The sequence below is a fragment of the Euleptes europaea genome, chromosome 8 (genome assembly GCF_029931775.1).
Source record: "Euleptes europaea isolate rEulEur1 chromosome 8, rEulEur1.hap1, whole genome shotgun sequence".
NCBI lineage: Eukaryota > Metazoa > Chordata > Lepidosauria > Squamata > Sphaerodactylidae > Euleptes > Euleptes europaea.
The window spans coordinates 62,751,499-62,773,985 of record NC_079319.1 but is presented as its reverse complement, the minus strand read 5'-3'; the positions used below and the strand labels follow the sequence as shown (position 1 = coordinate 62,773,985).

Genomic DNA, 22,487 nt, shown 5'->3' with positions numbered 1-22,487 from the left:
AGTCCCTGGCTCTGTTTCATTGGATGCAGTGTTCGGCTATAGTCCTAAAATTACTCATGCGCAGATTCCATTCAAGACACTGGGACTGAATTGTGGCGTAACTGGTGATAGATGAATTTGGAAGGACCCTTTAGAAGTTTTGTTCGTCGAGCAACATTTCTGTAACGATGATGCAGTTGGTGGGCTGATACCTAGAGTAAAGGTGGCTTCTGCTGGGGATGAGCAAACTTGACAACAGAGTCAATTGGCAAGAGCTGCACACTAACAACATATTATGCAGTCCTCCCCGCCCCCCAACACACATACCCTCTCTGCTCGCCAGGACAAGTAATGTTTGAGGCATGCAGAAACCTCAACTGCACGCCTTTAGGATTTCCGGCAGAAATCCTTTCCTTTTCTAAAACATGGACAAAACCAATATAAAATTTAAATAAATAAATGCTTAGATACTGCCTCGGGGAAGCAGTGATCCGAGCGTTCGCCTTTGCCGGCACCAGCCCGGAGACTCACACCCTTCATTTTCACGACCGTTTCTCGTCTGTGGATGTCGAGGAAGGGACAGGTGGCTCCCGGGCCCTAGAGGCAGGTTCCACACTAGGCTGTCTCTCGAGTCAAACACTGTCTGTGTGTCATTGGAGGAGGCCTGAGCTGTAGCTGAATCCGTAGCTGCTAGACAGTGAGAGGCGTTGCTCGTGCTCCTCGCTCTGCTCCGAGGTGTAGCTGGGAAATGTCTGTGCGCGAGACACCTTTGTTGAGCCGAGACTGTGGCCTGGAAGGAAGGGGAAGAAAAAGAAGCCCATTTTTATGAAAGTTCACTGATCATACTTCAACAGTTTTAAATCTATATAATCTCCAGGGAGTCTAAAGGTACATGTTCTGAGAAGGGGGTGACTTACCAAAAGAGTTATTTTAAATTTAAAATATTATAATATGCTTATTTTAAATATTTTACTTTAACAATATTGTTCATATGGCCAATTCAGCCCTGAACAATGTCACACTGAGATCAAAAATTAAAGAAAAAGAGAAAGAACAAGAAATATCTAGATAACTCATAAAAAAATTAGTATTTTTTTTTAATCTTGATTGACTGGGGAAAAAACATGGCAATTGCCAATGTAGTATTAAAACGCACCCCTGCTAAAAGAACCCTCAAATTATCCAATTCACAGACAGATTCCCAGATACAAGGCTTTATCCATCTGTCTCTAGCTTCGTTGAGCAGGTCGCAGCTAAACAAGGAATGCTGAAGAGTTGTCTATTTGGCCAGAACCACATCGACATACTCTCTCACAATATGGTAGCCTATTTAAACGACCCATTAACTCCCCTGATGGATATGCATAAAAGTGGGAATTGACAAAACTGTATCTCCTGTATCACCTGTAAGAGCAGTTCTATTTCTACAAGATGGGTACATCTATAAAACTGCCTAATCTATACAGTTACTCAAGATTCTTTAAAATGCGCCACAATGCATTTTTACACACAACACTGAAAACAGAGCACAAGGTTACAAAAGGAAGAAAATGGGGGCGACTGTGGTGTTGCATTTATATTGTTTCTGCTCAGACCAGCAGTAGTAAGTTCCAACCTCAGTTTTGCAAGACTGTGACTTGGATCTTGGAACAAAATACAGCCATAGGACTTGGGCGCAATTCCTCCTTGTCTGTGCAGCGATGGAGCACAGACCCTTTGAATGTGGAAGTCTCCGCATATTGATAAGATACAGTAGTACAACATTAGTATTTAGTTTCACCTGCCCCCAGGAGTTCAGTTCCATAGAATTACTAGGACTTGAATGATCACGATGGAATCTGTAAACATCTTGAAAAGGTAGTAGAGAACACAGCACACCTGGCAACCTTGGGAAAAGCCATACCTGCCCAGTGCTGCTTCAATCACCAGCAAATCAAAATACGCAAAAGGAAAATTATCAAGGAACGGATGTGAGTAGTAGCAGCAGCAAGAAGGGAAAAAAAAAAAGTAATGTCGGGCAATGAAACCACAGACTGCATTTCCAGTGGCGATGTCATCTCCTCCACTCAGTCTACCACACTGCTTGCAGCTTTGCAGTTTACTTACTGGGTTATATTACTGTTAGCTTTTGAAACTTTGAATGAGATGTCAAGGCTTCTGTGTCTTTTGTCTTCGAGAAGTTTTTGCATTAAATTGCATCACGATGTAAAGTGGCAGATGGGTAATAAACTGTACACACAAGTTTCTTTTTTTAGTTGCTGATGAGAACTGCAGCATAATGCTCCCAGAGATTCCATTTGATAAGCTTATAATAAACAGCAGGTTACATCAGACTGCCCAATTACTTTGCAATGCAATCCTATAGAGTTATTCCAGGCTAAACCCACTGAAATCAATGGGCCTAGACTAAAATAGGATTGTCCTGTTAATGAGGGCGTCTTCGGAAGAAGTCATCTGGACTCAACTTTTGTGCTTGCAACATCAGATACATCAATGTCCTTTCAAAACTGTAAACACTTGTTCCCATCTTACTCTGAGACTGCAGCAGGGCAGTATTTTAAGGTTTCCTAGCGGGCTCTTAACGTAGACATTTTATTTGGTCTGTGAAAATTCACACGGGGGGGGGGGAGCAGTGTTTGTTCCTTTGCTTCTCCTGGTCACAGAGACAAATTAGAGCATGCATTCAAGACCTCCCCAGTCAGTTCAGTTAACCCCAGACCATTTCTGTGATGCTAAACTGTAATATCAAGTAAAGAAAGGTTATAGAGTACCTCAGAAATTCTTCAAATCAGAAAGATCATATCATTAGCACAGTCAGAAACGGAGCTGTGTGTATTTGATTGCACCTTTAAAAAAAAGCTAAATTCTGCTCAGAGGAAATGCATATTCTTTGTTCAGACTCATATAAGTAAGTGAGGACATTTTTACAGAAGTTGCATGAATTATTTTGACTCCAAAATTTGCATTGGGAAAAGGAGAAAAGCCAAATACTGACATGGTCAAAGAGGGAGGGAGGGGGAAAGGAGGCCTATGGCTGGAGACCTCTTGTCTCCTCCGCTGCTATCTGTTGCAGCAGTGGGAGAAATTTTCCAAGAAAAAAGTGCCACTGCAGCAATGCCACAATATCACTTCCAGTTGCGTAACTGGAAGTGATGTCACATGTCACCACTGCATTCTAGCAATCCCCCAAATCTCTATGATTTGAAGCCAAGTCCTTCCCCCAAATGCACCTAGGGATTGTCAGCCTTTGGCTGGCAACCCTAGAAAGGAGGCACTGGAGAGCAAGGATGAGGAGGAGCACAATAATAGGGGCAGGGGATTATTATCGTGTTGTTTGCACATCACTTGCTTTTTCTGTTCGATTGTTGTACTCTTTATCATTAGAGGCTGTGTGTGAACTCACCCCATTGAAAAGCATCACGTTCAAGATAAGAGAGTTCATGGTGTTCCATGCGAGGGCCTGTTTCACCACATAGGTCATGTTGCAGTCACCAAACTATGTGTACAACCGTCCCTTAGATGATACGACGAGAACTTCAGGAAGGACCAAACTGGCCTGGACTTACCATGCCAACATTTTCCCTTCTGGAGGCCTTGGAGGCAGCAGAACCATCCCCACAGCCATAAAATGGCAGGAGGGATCCTGGAGTCTCACAAGGCCCAGTTTCCTCATGGGAATCTCCTCTGGATGGTGGGCCACGTCAACTCATAGGAAATAATGGTCCCATTATTTCTTACTGGTAAACCTGGTTTGTCTGTAGGAGATTTCTATAAAGCAGCAAAACCTTGCAAAACTTCAGGAGACTGCCTGGCCCAACCATTTTCTGGCTGCAAGGGCAGGCTCTGCTGCTTCTGATGCCAGAGGACAGGGAAAACCTTCAGTTGGGATAAAGTAAGTTTGGGCTAGGTCTGTTGAAAAAAAATCGGCAAAATTCGGATTTGGCAAAATTTGGCCCATTTTGATTCGGGAAATGCTGACGTCCAAACTTCCCCGATTTGGATCCGTGCAATTTGTCGCGAGATTCAGAGTTCGGGGAAAAATTCGGCCGTTTAATGCCATTAAAAACACATTCGCGCCTTTCCGTGGCTCTGGGGGGGGCATGTTTGGAGGTAGAGGTCCCAAACTTTCAGCGTAGCTTGAGGGGACCCTTCTTGCAAGAACCCCCAGGTTTGGTGACGATTGGGGCAGGGGGTCCCGTGTTATGGGGCCCGGAAGGGGTCCCCCATCTGCCCATTGCAATAAACCCATCACAAACACATTTGCGGCTTTCCGTGGCTCTGGGGGGGGGGGCTTTTTGGAGGTAGAGGCCCCAAAATTTCTGCGTAGCTTGAAGGGACCCTTCTTGCAAAAAACCCCAAGTTTGGTGACAATTGGGGCAGGGGGTCCCAAGTTATGGGACCGGAAGGGGTCCCCCCTCCGCCCATTGGAATGAATAGAAATAAATAGATCGTTTGGACACGGAGTTTGCAAAACCATGCAAAGCAACACGTGACGCGACCTTGGAAGTTTGCAAACCATGGCAAGGGACAGAGGTGTGCTAGCTATGCATAAGGAGCAGGTGGGGGTGGAATTTCCCCTTTTGCATCAGACTCGGGAATTGGAAGTTTCAGGACCGGGCAAATGCATTGTTTAAGTCACAATTTGAAAACCAGTTTTGAGCGAGCATCAAAATAGACCTAACCGATCTTATGAATGAGGGAAAACCTGAGGACACACAACTGAAGCCCCCCCTCAAACCAGGGAGAGAGAGATGCGAGCGGGCACACCCCCCCAGGCAGAACGGGCGAAACCCCCCCTCAAACCAGTACGGCTCGGCCCCAAATGGGGAAAAAATCAAGGAGGAGGAGGTGCGGGTGCCGAGCAGCGCCAGGGAGAGACTCACGCAAGCCGCACCGTCGCACTCAACCCCAGGCTAGGGGCAAAAAACAAAAGCAGAGCACAGCACACACTCCCGCAGAGGTGAGCGGGCACACACCTTCTGCAGAACGAGCGAAGCCCCTTCCCTCAAACCAGTACAGCTTGACTCAACCCCAAATGGGAAAAAAACCAAGGAGGAGGAGGAGTGGCCCGGGTGCCGAGCCGTCAGAGACTCGCTAGCCGCCTCACAGACTCAACTTTAAACTTTAAAACATTAAAAGCAGAACACACACTCCCGCAGAGGCGAGTGGGCACATACCCCTTGGCAGAACGGGCAAAAGCCCCCTTTGGCTTCCCCCCACCCACAGAAACTACTCCCCCCACACACAGACTCTGCTTCCCCCCCCACACACACACACAAGAGAAAAGGTATGGAGAAAAAACCCCAAAATCAAACTGTGTGGATGTCTTCCAGCAGGAGCACGGAGGAGAAGTAAATCCAATCCTATTCCGGTAAGCACCAGCAGCTTGGCCCAGTCTGGAATCGGATCTCTCAGCAGCACCGCCACCAAATTGGAAGGCAATGAATACAGTCAGGATGGGAGGGATGGGAGTTTTTAGACTCTTCTCCTGGCCATTTCAAAAGTGACAATCCCTGCTCTGATAGTCCAAGAGAAGACCGAGGTTGGCCACCATTGGCCGCAGGAGAATGCTGCTTACTAACTGACGGTTATGCTGCTGATTCTGAGCCCCCGAATTTGCTGAATTTATTCGACGCGCCCCGAACTCACCGAATTCGGCTCGTCGTTTTCCCGTCTTTTTTTGAATTCGGTTCCATCCAAACTGAAAACTGCCAAATCGGGGGAAATTCAGCTGTTTTTCGATTCGGGACGAACTTAATCGACAGCCCTAGTTTGGGCCTATATTGGGCCCATTCAAGTCCTTTTTTCCCTTTTAAAATTTATAGGGACTTGGGGGAGGGGGAGCCAGGTCTATCCAACCCTCTCAGCTGTTATTCAAAATCTCTTAAAATTTAAAGGGAAGAGAAGCTAACAGCTGCATCCCTGGGGCCAGTAGCTTCTCTTTTTCTTCCCACTCCTGCTGCCTCTTGGGAGGGGGGATGGTGGAGTATAATAAAGGAATTAGTTGGACCTGAAATTCCATGTCCAGCACTTCAAGGAATCACAAAACGGTACTGAGCCAGCGTGGTGGAGTGGTTAACAGCGGCAGACTCTAATCTGGAGAACTGGGTTTGATTCCCCATTCCCCCACCTGAAGCCTGGATAACCTTGGGCCAGTCACAGTTCTCTCAGAACTATCTCAACCCCACCTGCCTCTCAAGGTGTCTGTTGTGGGGAGGGGAAGGGAAGGTAATTGTAAGCTGCTTTGAGACTCCTTAAAGGTAGAGAAAAGCTGGGTATAAAAACCAACTCTTCTTCCTCTTCTTCTGATAATCCTGAGAAATCAGGTTAATGGTACCAGTCCGTTCCCTGAATTCTGGATCTGAAATTGCTGGGGGTAAAGGGAAGATGACTGGGGAAGGCACTGGCAAACCACCCCGTAAACAAAATCTGCCTAGTAAACGTCGGGATGTGATGTCACCCCATGGGTCAGGAATGACTTGGTGCTTGCACAGGGGACCTTTACCTTTTAAAGTGCACACTTCTAATGCCATGGGCTATCAAATTGATCAAAACACAATCTAGATAACTGCGGGAATCAATTAATGTTAGGCAACAAATTCCTGAATAAATCTCAAGAGGGAGAAGAATGAGGGCACACAATACGGACACAGATGCATATGCACAAAATGACACTTACCCCTTCCTTGGACTTTTATCTGGATTAAAGATAGGAGGGACCTTACTGCTGCCTATTCTGCTAAGACATCTGTGCTTCCCTGTGGAAATCAACTACTAAGGCTGCCTATTCCCCTGCCATATCCTTGAAGAGTTCATCCTCAGCGGGTCCCCCTCAGCCCACCGCTTCAGATTACTGCAGACTATGGGAGGACAGGCAGAGTGAGGACAAGCGGCAAGCAAGCAAGTGGTGTGTGTGTGTATCTAATTCTTCCACTGTAGCTCCGGCTCGACAATGGTGCTAGCATAGTCAGTATATCTGAGTCTTCTGGCAGCTGGGTTGGCAAATGCAAACCGTGCAGGTTCATGATAGAGAGCTACTGACACACATGATGGTAGGACAGGCACTGCCTCGGTTGCCTAGGCAACAGGGAAACAGTCCTTCAGCACTGAGCGTTCCCTGTGGCAACAACAACTGCTGGTCCGTTGGGCTCCATCTGAATCCGCCATAACTGACATGCTGCTTGGGACACGCACACTGTTTGTCCCAGGCCTTCGGTCAAATAAGTTTTGCAAGCTTTGGAAGCAATGCAAAAACTTGCATTGAGTAGGTTGAGTCGCATATGCCACCAGCAGAGATCCCCCCTTTCAAATCCTTTGACTATTGTCCATGTCCATTCATGCTGAGGTTTCTCTCACCAGTTTAGCAATAAACCTTCTGTACTTCTGTACTACAACCCAACCATAGACAGATGGCAATTATTTTGAGCAAGCATTAATTCCCACTAGAGGATTTTCACTTCTGACAGCAGAGCCATTTATTAATCATGCATATATGGCTGTTCTTTACGACAGAGAATGTTACATATGCTTGATTCATAGGTCTGTGTGACAGATGGGTTATACCTTGTCAATAATGGAAAAGTATTTAGAAAAAGAATTCTAATTCCAAATGAGAACAACAGTTTGTAGCCCGAAACTGGGAGGCAAATCTTGTATTTTTCATCGAATGGGGTTATTTTGTCATATAAAACAGCAGACAAAACAAGGAAGTAAGCCTCAGTTATATTTGATATTACAGCATAAATAAATATGGTATTAATTGGTCCTTGGCAGGAATTGTATATAAGAGATAAAAATTAATTGTGAATGGTTCTTATAGACCAATTTTTTGCGTGTTTATTCGGAGGTAAGTTACGTTCAACAGGCTTTACTCCCAAACAGATAGCCAACTACAAAACAGGTAGCCAACTACACACACATATATGTATGTATATGTCACATTCCCGCACTGGGAATGTGTTTTCTCTCATGCATGTTGTGTGTTTGACTGCATATAAGAAACATGTTTCCTCTTCCTTCCACCCCCAAGATATAAAACCCAATCTCAGTAAACCAGTGCCTTAAGGAACCCTGGTAAGGCTGCCTCTGAGCATGTGCAAAGGGCAGAGATTCCAACTACATTAGCTCTCCCTGTGAGTGCATGGTCTTTAGCTTGTAAGACTGGTCTTTAGCATGTGGGTGAGATTTTTCAGACAGTCTGCTTTCTTAAACATAAAGAAGCTTTATTACAAAATATTAAGCTAGAGCACCGATATGGGAAATAACCACCATAGTTTTGGTACAGATCTAAGGACATAAAAGTAAAATCATGTGCTGGTTACCTTCAGATGGATCAAGCACATGTCCCCTCTGACTTCTGAACTCAGGGTGCAAAAAGACAGAGGACATGGGGGGAGGGATTCCACGCAAGCCCCTTCTCTATGCTCACTACAACCCTGATCTGATTTACCCCGTAAACACAGAAATCCTAGTGGACATGATCATGGGGACTCTGTGGGGATCAACCCTTAAATATAAGACCTAAAATCAGAAACCCCCTTTTGAACGCACACCTTAACTTGGTTGAGGGGGTTTGTGTGTGCCAGTGAAGCTGGGAGCAATGCCGTAAGGGGTCTAGACTCTGTCAAGAGACTAAACTCCTAGCAGAGTCACTCAAGATGGAGTGGTCACAGCTGAGACGCCAGACTAAGATGCATCCACCCACTTCAGGGATCAACGGCCACATCCACAGAAGAGAATAGGCAGTTCCAATGGGGATGGGGGCAGAGGAATCTTTGAAGGTTAGCTACTGGGCAGCAGCGGTAGTGGAAGGTGACACTGGTGGAAGATTTTTTGTAGACAACGGCAGTGCCACTGCAGCTAACTCTGGTTAGTACTGCGCAGAAGAAGGCAATGGTAAACCACTTCTGACCAACTTTTACCTTGAAAACCCTATGATGAGACAATCCAAAATGAAAAAAAATATATATATAGTGTTCGAAGATGGGACCCTCAGGTCGGATGGCACTCACCTAATAAAACAGCAATTTCTAACAGAGTTAATTTATTCATTCAGCTTCATGTTGGGCAACTGGCACAAAGGTTCAGGGTACGGTAGGTTTGGAAAGTGGGAAGGAACAGGATACAGCCACCTAGTACACAGCTCTAGCGCTTGTTATTGTCTGGGCAGTGGCCTCCTGGTAATCTCACATGCACTGCCTTGAGTTCCATGATGGGGGGAAAAGGCCAGACACAAAACACAATAAGTAATCACACAACATATATTCACTTATCTTTCCATTCATGAGTAGGAATACTGATTTTAAAGGAGTTAAATGTTTTCGTTTACTTACTATTGAACACATGAACACATGAAGCTGCCTTATACTGAATACAGACCCAAAGTCAGTTTTGTCTACTCTGACCGGCAGCAGCTCTCCACGGTCTCAGGCAGGGGTCTTTCACATCACCTACTTGCCTTGTCCCTTTAACTGGAGATGCCAGGGATTGAACTTGGGACCTTCTGAATGCCAAGCACTGAGCCACAGCCCCTCCCTATTAAAATGTGATTTCCTACTGAGAGAGGTAAGTAGTAGTTTTAATACCAAACATCACTTGGGCCTGGAAGGATTCAATGATGCATCTATTTAATGTACTCCTGGTCTATTTAGACTGGGACACCCCCTTTCAACCTTCATCAGGCATGATCTCGGTCTCTCTCCCTTCTGGAGCAAACAACAGGGCTTTCCCAAAAGATATTTTAAAAAATCAGCTCTGTTGCCTACATTAGCTTCATGACATTGCATTAGTCTGGAATATACATCTTCCAAATGTTCCACTGTTGTGCTCTAAGTAAAACTACACTCACCAATTTATAATTCAAGAGATACCAGCCTGGGCCAACTGTTACAGCTCTCCATGACAATCAGCATCCTCTATTGAGCAGTTTAACTTTTCCTTGACTGTTTGTAGCTGCATTCAATGTGACTATTATTTAAATCGGAAAAAGCTATTTTGATATGTTCACATTGGCTCATCAATAAGTAAAATGGAATGCGGTGTTTTTATCACTCGCTGAAATCCTGGAACTCATGCTGTTTGGTATCCGTATCTGGGAACCAAGACATCACAGTGCCTTCCCTTCAACTCCATGGAACCAGTCTGTAGACCTACATACGTTGGCACATGGGAATATAATATATTAATAAATTTGACAAAGCCTAAAAAAAAGTCACTTGTGAAACAACGTAAAGCTCTCCCAAATGTTACCTCAGTGCTTAGTAACCCAGTTTATTAACACTCTGCATTTTCTCATGTTGGACATCAATTTTGTCAATGTCTGCACAGATGTGTGCCTCTGTGAGTGTGTGTCTGTGCTCTGAAAATATTAGATTAAATTAGATAGTTGACTACTTGTGCTAAGATTTAGCTGTAAAGGAATGCATAAGATTGAAAACAGCCATTTATTTTCATTTAAAACAACCATTTGGCATTTTAAGTCTGAAGTAAAACCAACAGGACAAAAGTTTAACAGGAAGGGTGTAAAATGAGCATGAAAAGGCAAAAGCAGCTGGCAGTTATTGAACGCTCTGGCAGAAATATAATGATTTGCCCTTTTGAAGGAACGTCTAGGGACTTCACTTTATGGGCACTAACAGGAGGAAATATAAAGAGACATGGGGAAAATGGTGAGCAGTTGGAATGAAGGGAGTCATAAAAACAAAAACAAAACACAAAAGAAATTGTGGAGTGCTGCATAGCTCTAAGCAGTGATCTTTAACCAAAGGTCACAGAGGGAATCAACATATTGCTGATTTTCTGCCTCAGCAGATTTGTAAAGGGTAGGGATGTGCATTCGGTATAACAGACCTGAAAAATACCCCAAAGACATCTTGCCGATATTTTCCAGGTATTTTTCCAGCCAAATATACACCAGAGAATCCCTCTATGCAGCCAGTTATTCTGATCTCAAGTTTTTTTTTAAAAAATGTTTTTTTTAATGATTTGAGAATGCCACATAGCTGCAGTTAAAGGCATCAAAGTTGTCCTTTCCCCCACCTTTGGAGGTTTCCAGGGCAACAGGAGGGAGCAGGGATTAGCCATTTCTCTTAGGCAAATAGGAAAGCATGTTAGGGGGAAGTTGTACTGTTCTGTTTGCCCAATCAGAGCAGTTATTTTACAGGGTTGTTTGGCTTCAAGTGTGAAGTCCAAGAACCTTGTCCCACACCCCATTAGCAGGTTTTCCAGGGAACAGGAGGGAAGGGGGAAGAAGGCAGTGGCAAAAAGGGTTGCAGGTTAGGGGAAGCAGTGCTCTTTGCCCAATCACAGGAGTTGTTTCATGGCTGGTTTTCTTTCAAATTCTTCTGTGCATGGACAAACAATATAAAAACAGTCCCCGGCTGCAGCTAGACTCCATTCCAGAGAGAGATTTCTGGAGTGTGCTACACTGCTAAACTTGGCTTTAGCTGCTGCAGTTTTGTTGTGGGTTAGTATATCTTCCCTCACACATTCCTTCTCTGCAGAGGCTCAGAGACCTTGCCTTGCTTGCCCAGCACCTAAATGTGCCTCCTTTATAATCCATGGGCAGACAGAACAAAGTGAAAAATAGATATATAGCTGAAGCCAAACCATACCACAAAGGGATAATTTGTTCCTTCATGCCTGAGTTATCAGAGGCAGGGCATGGGGTTAGGTTTAGACTGCGCTGCCTCTGTCTCAAGAAGTGTGGGCTGCAGTACTAAGCATTCTTGCCTGGAATTAGCCTCTACTGAAATCCAGTAGTTCAATATAGATTCCTATTCCTGCTTTTACTGCCATTTGGGAAAATTTATGGCTATGTCTGTTTCCTCCCCTGTGGCAACATAAGCAGCATCAAGAAAGATCTGCAGTGGGGAAAAGACAAGGGAAGAAAGAGTCAAATAGCTCCCTTTCTCCATGACTTTCTGTCTCACAAAAAAGAGCAATCCCAGTAGCATTTGGGGGATTAAAAAAAAAGATCATGGGGGGGAAATGCAGCATGTAATTTGAGCCTGACTAATCACACTTAGGTTAGGGCTGTATAGTACCATAACTGTTTAGTAAATATAATTTGGATCTGTACATCAACCTTTAGGATCTGTACATCAACCTTTAGATCAACAGTGATAAAGACCGTCAGGCCACCGCTACCCCTCCCTTTTGACTGGAATTTAACCACTGGTGTCATAAAAGCCCGGTATCCCTGAAGAGTTGGGAATTCTGACTCCAAGTTTCCTGGAGACATAAAATATCGAATCTATGTAAAAAAATTAAGAAGCCAGGATCAAAAAATTTGTTCCTCCAACCTCCCAAATTCCAAGATAGGAGATTTAATTGTCATTCAGAGCTGGTTATTTTGTTCAATTCACCCTCACAGTCCAAAAAACATATCCATTTTTTGGAAGAGATCACACAGGAGGTTGAAGTTCAAACATTGTTTTCAGGCTGTGTAGATGAGCAAGACGATTCCTGCTCCAATTTCTTCTGATAATATTTAGGTGGATCTTCTTTATTAATCCTATAACTCTCAGGGCTAGATACAACAGATAATAACGGAGTTGGAGCAGGTAGATAGGGCAGATGTACAAACATGGATAGTGTAGATATACATTTAGCACTAACAGAAAGAAAGCAGTTAAGCATATTTTGCTCACTAGATACCAATATCGCCTCAGACGAAAAGGTTTTGCAAGACCTCCAGGCTCCTGATCTAAGCTTCCTCTAGCTGTAAAAGTCTTCAGTTAGCATGAAGAATAAAAAAAAAATAGTATATGAGTAATCTGCCATGGAGACTGGCAGTTAAGCAGATGGGGTATAAAGACAGAAGTCATGGTGGGTTCCAGACACAAACACAGGCACACACAGCCCTCATTTTAGATAACAGATGTACACAGCAGCAACTTGAGTGCTGGTTTTGTCAATAGTTGTAGACTCAATAATACTGGGGCAGCAATTTCTAGTTATTTATTGAGAAACATGTATGCCACCTCTCCAGAGACCTGCTTTAAGACAGCTCACAATGTAAAAACAATACAACAGTAACATCCTAAAAATAACAAATAATAAACATCACGAATGCTAAAAACCAGGAATGAAACAAGCAAAAATCAAATGAGGGACATTAACAAAATACAGCAGCATAAAACGACAATTTTAGCAGGGGATGTAAAATAGACTTCATAAAACGGCCATCAGAAGCAAGCCACAGAAAACAACTAAGATATTTTCCAATTAGAAGCCTGAGTAAAGAGAGGTGTTTTGGCCCGACACTTGAACGACATATAGTAGGCATCAGGTGAGCCCCAAGGGGAAAGGGCATTCTAAAGGAGAATAAATGTTTCCAACTGAATGTTGCTAGAAGTGGCAACATAGGATTGGCTCATTCATTACAATGTTCCTGCCTTGCACATTCAGTTGGGAGCTGGAAGAGTTGCAGTAGCTTCATTGAGTCTATGAACCCTTGTGCAAAACTCATCCAGGCACAGGGAAGGAGGAAAGCTCATGTCTAGCTCAAGCCAAGCAATGGTCTCTATTCATGCTCTGCTATTAGTTTCCCCAGATCCTGCCAATGGAGAAGGACTGTTAGGTTTCAGTTAAATGCGGTGAGAATAGCACTGTCCCACCGCTCTATTAATAGTAAATCTGTCTTCACTCACAGAAAAGGCCATGAAACCATTTCAAGACTGTAACCATATCGGTAATACCATATTACCCGTTTACTTGTTCATTACAGCATAGAGATTACAGCTTTAGAAAATTGCCTTAGGGCCAGATCTCCTATGGGCCACAATCAGAACAACTCAATTTTAAAAACATAACAGTATGAGCTTTATAATACTTTTTCAACCAAGGGATTTTTGTTGATGGAAGATGTATATTCCATTATGTTCAACTGGTTTGCTCTAACATGGTTCTGTATTATTACTAAACAAGCTATTCCTGTCTGAAAGGTGGCAAAATAAATGACTGTATGATTCTAGTGGCAAAGTTCAGACTCTTTGGGGTAAATGAGGACTGCATCACAAGGCACGTTCATTCCCTAAATCTTTGGCTGAGCCTACAAGCCTGTCAAAATTACCAGAATTCCTCACAAAGTGAGTGGTAGATTTCTGCCTTAGGCACACACACATACACGGGAATAGTTTCATTAAAATCAACAGGATTTAAAGCCAGATAGCAAATCTAAAAGTAGATTCAGCATAGCCAGCAGGACAGCTTAGGATAAATAAGGTGATTTGAGCAACTACCTGGAAAAAAAAAAGAAATCAGGGAACACCTTTACAAAGACAAAAAAAGAATCCAAACTCCTTCTACAACTGAAGTGAAGAAATACTTGTGACACAGCTTTACTTGTAAAGTTTACATCCAAGTTGGTAAAATACATAGTTTATCAGCTTTCCTAATGTGAAAGAAGGACGTGGGCCCCTCTTTGACCATCAAAGGGGTATACTTCGGATTATGGAACCCTCGTGAACAAAAACCACATGGACAAAAGTGACATAAGATAGGAGCTGCAGTGAGGAGGAGGATTGGGTGAGATCAAATGGAAAAGCTGGTAGGATCCAGTCCATGAGGAACGATTCCATAAGTTATGTAAGATAAAAGAGGCCAATGTGTAAATCATTACTGTGCTATTAACTTAGACTGAAGTCAATTTGATTAAGAGAGAAAATTCTAATCAATGATAACAGTGATAACGGGAAAGTTTCAAGAGTTTTCATAATGTATTGGCTGCAGTACACAATTCCCTTTGAGAGATGCGGGTGGCACGGTACAAACCCATAGTATTTATAACGTTATAATCTACCAAGAGCTCTATAGAATGTCAAGTTCTAAAACTAAATTATCTGAAACAAGTGCCTTAAGCATCATGTTACTGGATTTTTTTTGGTGGGGGGAATGTTCACATTTTTCAGATCTAGAAGTTTCTCTACACATTACAATGTTTTAAGAATTATTATAACATGTATGAACAAATACATTGATGAGATAGCTGGAAATTATAAATATACATAATAGCAATTTTGCTATGAACAAGAGAACCAGGCAAATATTCACAATATACTTTATTGTTTTGCTTTCCCAATATAAAATGCAAACTAAAATTAAAGATCAACTTAGCTGTTCATTTAAGAGTCCGAGGGACATGTGTCATAAAAAAAGAGAGAAACAGCCAACAACCCTCCTCCCCCAAGTCACAATGGCAACTGTGCATTTGTAGTTTGTCTTTCTGGAAAATAAGCCTGTCTAAAAGTAATCCAGCTATAATAACTATATTTCACTTTTAGTTAAAGCCAAATCAATCGGAGAACAAAGCTAAGTGGTGTACTCAGCCGAATGAGTCAGGTTGTGGCTGAAACAGCTGAAGTGTGGGATAACTATGCCATTAATGATAATGCACAAATGATTTCTACTGAAACAATACCTAGAATTTATGATAATGGCGCTCAGTCCAATAATGACTAAACCGCCTTGATTACTCAGGACATTGATTCGGCATGATAAAAACCATCCCACTTCCAACCTTTTACCGCTTAAATGTTTTTTGTGTGTGTTCAAAATGCTGTTTCCAGCTATAGGTATTTTATTATTCCTGATTTAGATGTAGTCCAGCATGGCCCATGGCGTAATGACTATACAGTTTTTCCAGGTACAGGAGAGGGCATGTAGCTGAGTAGTAAGTGATGTGCTTTGCATGCCAATGGTCCCAGGCTCAATCACCAGCAATAAAAGAGGTCTCAGATAGCAGGGCTGGGATAGACTTTTGCCCGACATCATGTTTCATGTACAACCCTTCTGAGGGAATGCATACCTCCAGAAATGAGGGGTACAAAAAAGCACAGATACTAAATCGCACAACTAGAAGGAGACCCGTCAGTCATGACTGTTTTGGAATAAATAAAACGCAGGATCCGGGTAGGGATATATGATTCAATTACAAAATATGAGACACCCCCCCAATAAATGATTACATTGATAATGATTACATTAAGTTTAACCAATGGAATCATTTTTCTCATATATGTTGCGGGGGAAGGTTCAGTTCCCCATGAACTGCTGAACCGTACTTGGACAAGTTGTCTCATAGAATATGAAGTTGGGTTGGATGGTCTACTCAGAATAAGGCAGCTTCATCTATTTATGAGATAGTTGTTGTTCCACAGATATTTTAAAATGGGACTACCTTTTCCCCCTCTCTGGATTGAAGAATATTTAACAAGTAAAACAGGTTTACATAGAGATGGCCCAAGACTGCATGTGCTTCTTTCCTTCTAATATGTAAAGACATTCAGACAATTAAAGTTTTGATTGCCAAGAGCAGGTATGTCATTTTGGGAACTGTTTGTTTATTTCTACTTTGCTCTGAGGTGGCTTCCAGATAAAATATTAATAATATTGATTGAAATGTTAAAACACTTAAGAATTGTAATTGTGTATAGTATTGTAATTTTACATGGCTTTTATCTGGCATTCAATAAAACCAGCACCCATTACACAGAGAAAGTGGGCATGGGGGAAACCAAAAACACTCAAAGGTCTGGATCTACGGAAAAGTCAGTAGAACATCTATATATGCTTACTCCACATCTATACAAGAAGAAAAAGAGTTGGTTTTTATATGCCGATTTTCTCTACCTTTTAAGGAGAATCAAACAGGCTTACAATCTCCTTCCCTTCCTCTCCCCCAACAGACACCTTGTGAGGTAAGTAAGGCTGAGAGAGTTCGAAGAGAACTATGACTAGCCCAAGGTCCCCCAGCTGGCTTCATGTGTAGGAGTAGGGAAACCGACCTGGTACACCAGATTAGAGTCTGCCGCTCATGTGGAGGAGCGGGAAATCAAACCCAGTTCTCCAGATTAGAGTCCACCAATTCTAACCACTACATCATGCTAGCTCTATAGACAACATCTTCCAGTAGTTTCATGTAGACATTAAATAGCACAGGCAATTCTGGTCCATAAATGCCATGGAACTGAGCAGCTGTCCCCCATAATGACTTTACAATACTGGTCAGTCAGACAGGACTAGAATACTTCGATTCAAAAGTGATCGCAGGTTTTCAGATACTTATATGTACAGGGCAATACAACACAGACATGTGGATTGTAACTTGAAAGAAAGAGAGAGCAAGAACTTTATGAAAAGAACTTTGGAAGCTTTCTAAAAGTTAAATAGATTTTATACATTCATGCAAGTGGGGGAAATGCGAGACTTGCGGGGGGGGGGGATCCCCGTCCTTCCTGACCACTTAGCCAGCCACTTGCCAGCCATTTTACTTCTCACTTCTCTGCTAATGTATGAAAGGTTGTATCAGTCTAGAAACTGAGAAATGACTCTTAATGGACTACAAAACAAAAGCAAGTGTGAAGCCTATTTATTTAAAATGTGCCATCCCTATCTAGCCATCCCCAAATTACATTTTTAAATCTGATATTAAATGGCTATGATGGCAGAACTGCATTTATAACAAAATACCTGAAATGAATTATCTATCTGTTTGCCTATCTAACTAAAGTCAATTTATGGCAATTCCAGCAAGGCTTTTGGAAGGCAGAGAAGCAGAGGAGGCCTGCCATTGCCTTCCTTTGAAGAGTGTCCATATTTTAAGAGGGCACTCTGGTCTGGTATCTAAGACTTCCTCTAATTAGAATTGCTATGATTAATGAACTATGACATTAACTTCTACATTCTGGAATCCAGAGAAAGAATCATGTTCTAGGTGTTGTAAAATAATGTTTGTAAAGAAGGGGGGAATGGGATTATTTGGAAGCACTAAAAGTAGGAGTTCAGCAAAGCAGGCCCAACAAGACAAACTGTTTGCAATCAAATGGTAAACTCTGTGTCACTTCTTGACTGTGTTTTCATATATCTCGCCATAGTCCTCAGGTGAGTTTAGTGTGTGCTCTATAAACCGCACTGTCTTCTCCACAGTCTCCTGCTAAATGTGTCTTTATACTAGTCATTTGAGGAAGTAATACTAGAAGAGTAAAGTGTTTTTTTTCTTCCTCTGTTCTCAGGACGGACTTGAGTATCTGAGACAAACCAAGAAAGAAGCATACGTTTGGTAAAGGAAAAGCTTCAGAAAAAGACAATAAAAACACAGTTTGTAGGCAAATAAACAGATATTTTTACAAGGTCCCTATGACAATGCTAGCAATCTGTGAGAGATCCCCCTCTCTGAGTTTGCTTCTCCAAATCAGTTGCTCAGACGTTGATACAGAAACAATAGATTTATTGAAGCCTTCAGGAGATGAGACAGGCACAGGTAGAAAGTTGCAAGTGAGGGGCTATACGGGTTTACAGAATATATTGACTCCAGGGCACTGGGGCACTGGGGTTCACACTTATTGTTATGGGAAGTTACAAGCTTGGCATAATACAAAACATCAGACGGATCCCAGGAAGTCTGGTGCGGCTATCACACTTCCAAGGCCGCACCGGCCTGAGGGAGTACTGGCAGGAAGAACAGCGGGGGGGAAGATACATGGGCCATCAGGCCTGGCGCCTGAGACCAGAAGGTGTGAACTGCTTTTACGAGTTCACTGATAACACCGCAGGTGATGGAAAGCAGAGACACAAAGACAGAGACCCTCACATTCTGCCCCCCTTAAGGCCCCCCTCCGAGAGGACGAGGCTTATCGGGATAAGCGAGGTGGAATTCTCGGACCAAGCGAGGAGCTGCCATGTGGGGTGCGGCCACCCATTCGTCATGAGCGGAGCCAAGGTTTTTCCAGCGAACAAAGTAAAACAGTTTCCCTTTCTTCCATTTGGAATCTAAAACCTTGGATATTTCCAAATGGGTATCCCCTCCTACTACGGTAGGAATCTCATGAGCGGGAGGGGGGTGGAACTGGGGAGCTGCTACATAAGGTTTGAGGAGGCTTATATGGAAGACTGGATGAACTCCCTTGAGAGTCTTAGGGAGACTCAGTTCCACGGTAACCTCGTTGATTACTCTGGTAATGGGGAAAGGTCCTACATAACGGTCGCTCAGTTTTTTGCAGGGGCGAAGAGAGCGGAGGTTTTTGGTGGACAGATAGACTTGCTCCCCCACCTTGAGTTCCCACCCCGGAGACCGGTGTTTGTCTGCTTGTTCCTTGTACTTGCTTTTTGCCCTTTCCAGATTTTTGAGCAACCATGGCCAGGTGGATTTAACCACCTGAATCCACTCCTGAAGATCAGGGGTAGACTGGAGCTCTGGCGAGACGGGGGCAGAACCGAAAGGGCCAAAATCCGTCCCGTATATAACTTGGAAGGGACTAAAGCCGGTAGAGGAATGAGGCGCATTGTTGTACGCATATTCGGCAAATGGCAGCAGGTCGACCCAGTCGTCCTGGTGGAAATTTACATAGCAACGCAAATAACATTCTACTACCGCATTTACTCGTTCCGTTTGACCATCCGTTTGGGGGTGATAGGCGGAAGAAAGGCCCTGTTCCTCCACTCCCATTAACTTTAGGAAAGCCCGCCAGAATTTGGCAACAAACTGGACCCCCCGGTCGGAGAGGACCTTCCTCGGGATCGAGTGTAGCCTGAGGACGTGCGTGATGAACAGTTTAGCTAAGCCCTGGGCTGAAGGAAGACCTGCACATGGAACGAAATGAACCTGTTTGGAAAAGAGGTCTGTGATAACCCAGAGAACCGTTTTCCCCCGACTTGGAGGTAGGTCGGTGATAAAATCCATGGCGATGACTTCCCAGGGACGGGAGGGGTTCTCAAGCGGTTTGAGAAGCCCCGGGGGTTTTCCCATCCGTTTCTTGGCTGTGGCGCAGGTGGGGCAGCTGCGCACATACAACTCTACATCAGATCTCATACCGGGCCACCAGAATTGCCTTCGAACCAGGTGAAGCGTTTTTATGAAACCAAAATGACCCGCTAGCCTGGCCCCATGTACAAGTCCCAATACTTCTTTGCGAAGGGAAGATGGGACATATAGTTTCCCCCCTTGCACCCACCAAGTGTTGGTTCGTTCCAAGCCAGTGGGGAGGAGATGGTGCTCCTCCTCCTGTAAGGAGGCGTCCCGGAGTCGCTGTTGGAATGCTTCCGGGATACCTTTGAGCGTAGGGGGGGTCTCCGGTTGGCGGGCTTGGGATCGGGTGGTGACGGCCAAGCCAGGGACTTCCCCTCGCTGTTCGGGAGTGAACAGGGAGTCGACGGGGCGATCGAAATCGTTGCGATACTGGGGAAGTCGTGACAAAGCATCAGCTAGGGCATTTTCTTTGCCAGGGACATGTTTGAGGGTGAACCGGAATTTTGCAAAAAATTGGGCCCACCGAATTTGTTTGGCATTGAGTTTTCTAGCTCCCTTGAGAGCCTCAAGATTCTTGTGATCTGTGCACACTTCGAACGGCAGCTCGGCCCCCTCTAAGAAGTGTCTCCATATGGTAAGGGCATGTTTGACCGCTGCTGCCTCCTTCTCCCAAATGGCCCAGTTGATTTCGGACTGGGAAAACTTCTTGGAGAAGTAGGCGCATGGCCTCAACCGTCCCCCCTCATCCCTCTGCAATAGGGCCCCGCCCATGGCTACATCCGAGGCATCCACCTGCACCACGAAGGGCTTGGTGCAATCCGGGTGAGCCAAAACGGGGTCGGATGAAAAAAGTAGCTTTAAACGTTCAAAAGCTTGCTGGCACTGGGGAGACCATTGCAGACGGGCTGAGGGGAGTGCGGCGCTAGCCCCCCTGTCCTTGGTACGCAACAGGGCAGTGAGGGGAAGCGCAACTTGGGCAAAGTTGGGAATGAAATTCCGGTAAAAGTTGGCAAACCCCAAAAACTGTTGAAGTTGGCGGCGGGTAGTGGGGGTTTCCCAGTCCCGCACCGCCTGGACCTTGGCGGGGTCCATTTCCAACCCTTGGTGGGAAATAACATACCCCAGAAATGTAATAGAAGGTTGGTGGAATTCACACTTGGACACCTTAGCATACAGTTTGTGCTCCCGCAGCCGCTGGAGCACTTCTCGCACTAGGCGCACATGTTCTTCCATGGTTTCAGAGTAAATAAGAATGTCATCGAGAAATACCACCACCCCCCGAAACAGTAAATCATGCAAAACTTCATTAATTAATTGCATAAAGACACTCGGAGCCCCCGAAAGTCCGAACGGCATGACCAGGTACTCAAACATCCCAAAACAACTGGAAAAGGCCGTTTTGGGTTCGTCTCCTTCTTTGATGCGAATGCGGTGGTAGGCTTCTACCAAGTCCAGTTTGGTGAAGATTCGGCCCTCCTTTAATTGTGCTAGAAGGTCAGGAATAAGAGGGAGGGGGTAAGCATTAGACTGGGTGACTGCGTTCAGTCTGCGAAAGTCAATACACAGTCTTAAATCTCCCGTCTTTTTCTTTACAAAGAAAGCTGGGGCTGAATAAGGAGCCTTGGAGGGGCGTATGAAACCCCTCGCCAGATTGACATCCAGATAGTCTCGCAATACAGTCTTTTCACTAGGGCTCATGGGGTAAACCTTTCCCTTAGACAGTTTGCCTTCCCCTACAATCTCGATGGCACAGTCCGTTTCTCTGTGGGGAGGCAGTTCGTCGCACTCTCTAACATCGAAAACATCAGTAAACTGCGAGTACTCAGAGGGTAATTGAGGAGAGACTGGGACGGGGGACCCTACCAGTGCGGCGGCTGGAGTTCTGAGTACCCGTTCCTTGTCATGCAATCCACAGGGGTTTTCGGGGAAGGAAAGCACCCGTTTAACCCAATCAATGGAGGGATTGTGTCCCCTTAACCAGTTCATCCCTAACACCACAGGGGTTACAATAGGGGCGATGGTAAAATACAACCGTTCCCAATGTTCCCCCACGGACATAATCACGGCTGCAGTTCTGTGGGTCACAGGGCCCCGTTTAAAGTCACTCCCGTCCATTTGGGAAAAACGGAGGGGTCCCGGAAGCCGCTTGCGCCGGACACCCAACTTCTTGGCAGTTTCCTCATTTATCATGGTGCGGGCACACCCCGAGTCGACCAACGCGGGGACCTCTAACGGGGGACCCCCTTTGGGTAGGGACAGATGAACACGCACAAATACATTGTCCTCTTGGGCGCTTACCATCGGTGGAGCTCCTTGCACAACGATAGGGACGGTCTGCTGCGGAGCCCCCTCTACAGCAGACCGACGGCGTTTTTTGCCGGCTGTTCCCACTCTTCCTCCTCGCTGGAAGAGGGGGACGGGGTGGTGGCTTCCGGGGAGCCGTCCGAATCAAAGACGGTATTTGTAATCCGGGACCCCGATGGGACCGTAGAGTCGGATGCCCCATCCTGGGGGCGCGCGTGGAGAGCGGAGGGTGCGCCGGAGCGCCGGCTCAGTGGTCCACTTCTGCGGCGAGGCTGGCTGTCGGCGGCCGGTTTCGTCGGCTCGGCCTGGGTTTGGCGGGGGGGGGTCGGACGGCCTGAGCGAGAGGGGCATTGCGATGCAAAGTGACCCTTTCCCCCGCAGATCAGGCAGACGCCGGCCTCGAACCGCTTGCGGCGTTCCGCGGCCGTGAGACCCCCGCCACCCCCTTGCCGGAGTT

General features: G+C 44.9%; 1 protein-coding gene across 1 annotated transcript in view; it reads right to left on the bottom strand.

The window, feature by feature from the left end:
- Positions 1–499: 499 nt before the first annotated feature.
- DOK6 (docking protein 6) overlaps positions 500–22,487 on the bottom strand; it is a 259,727-nt gene continuing 237,739 nt past the window's right edge. The window contains exon 8 of the mRNA XM_056854359.1: positions 500–769. Within this exon, the coding sequence (XP_056710337.1) occupies positions 630–769 (140 nt within the window). The 3' untranslated portion in view covers positions 500–629. The remainder of the gene's footprint in view (positions 770–22,487) is intronic.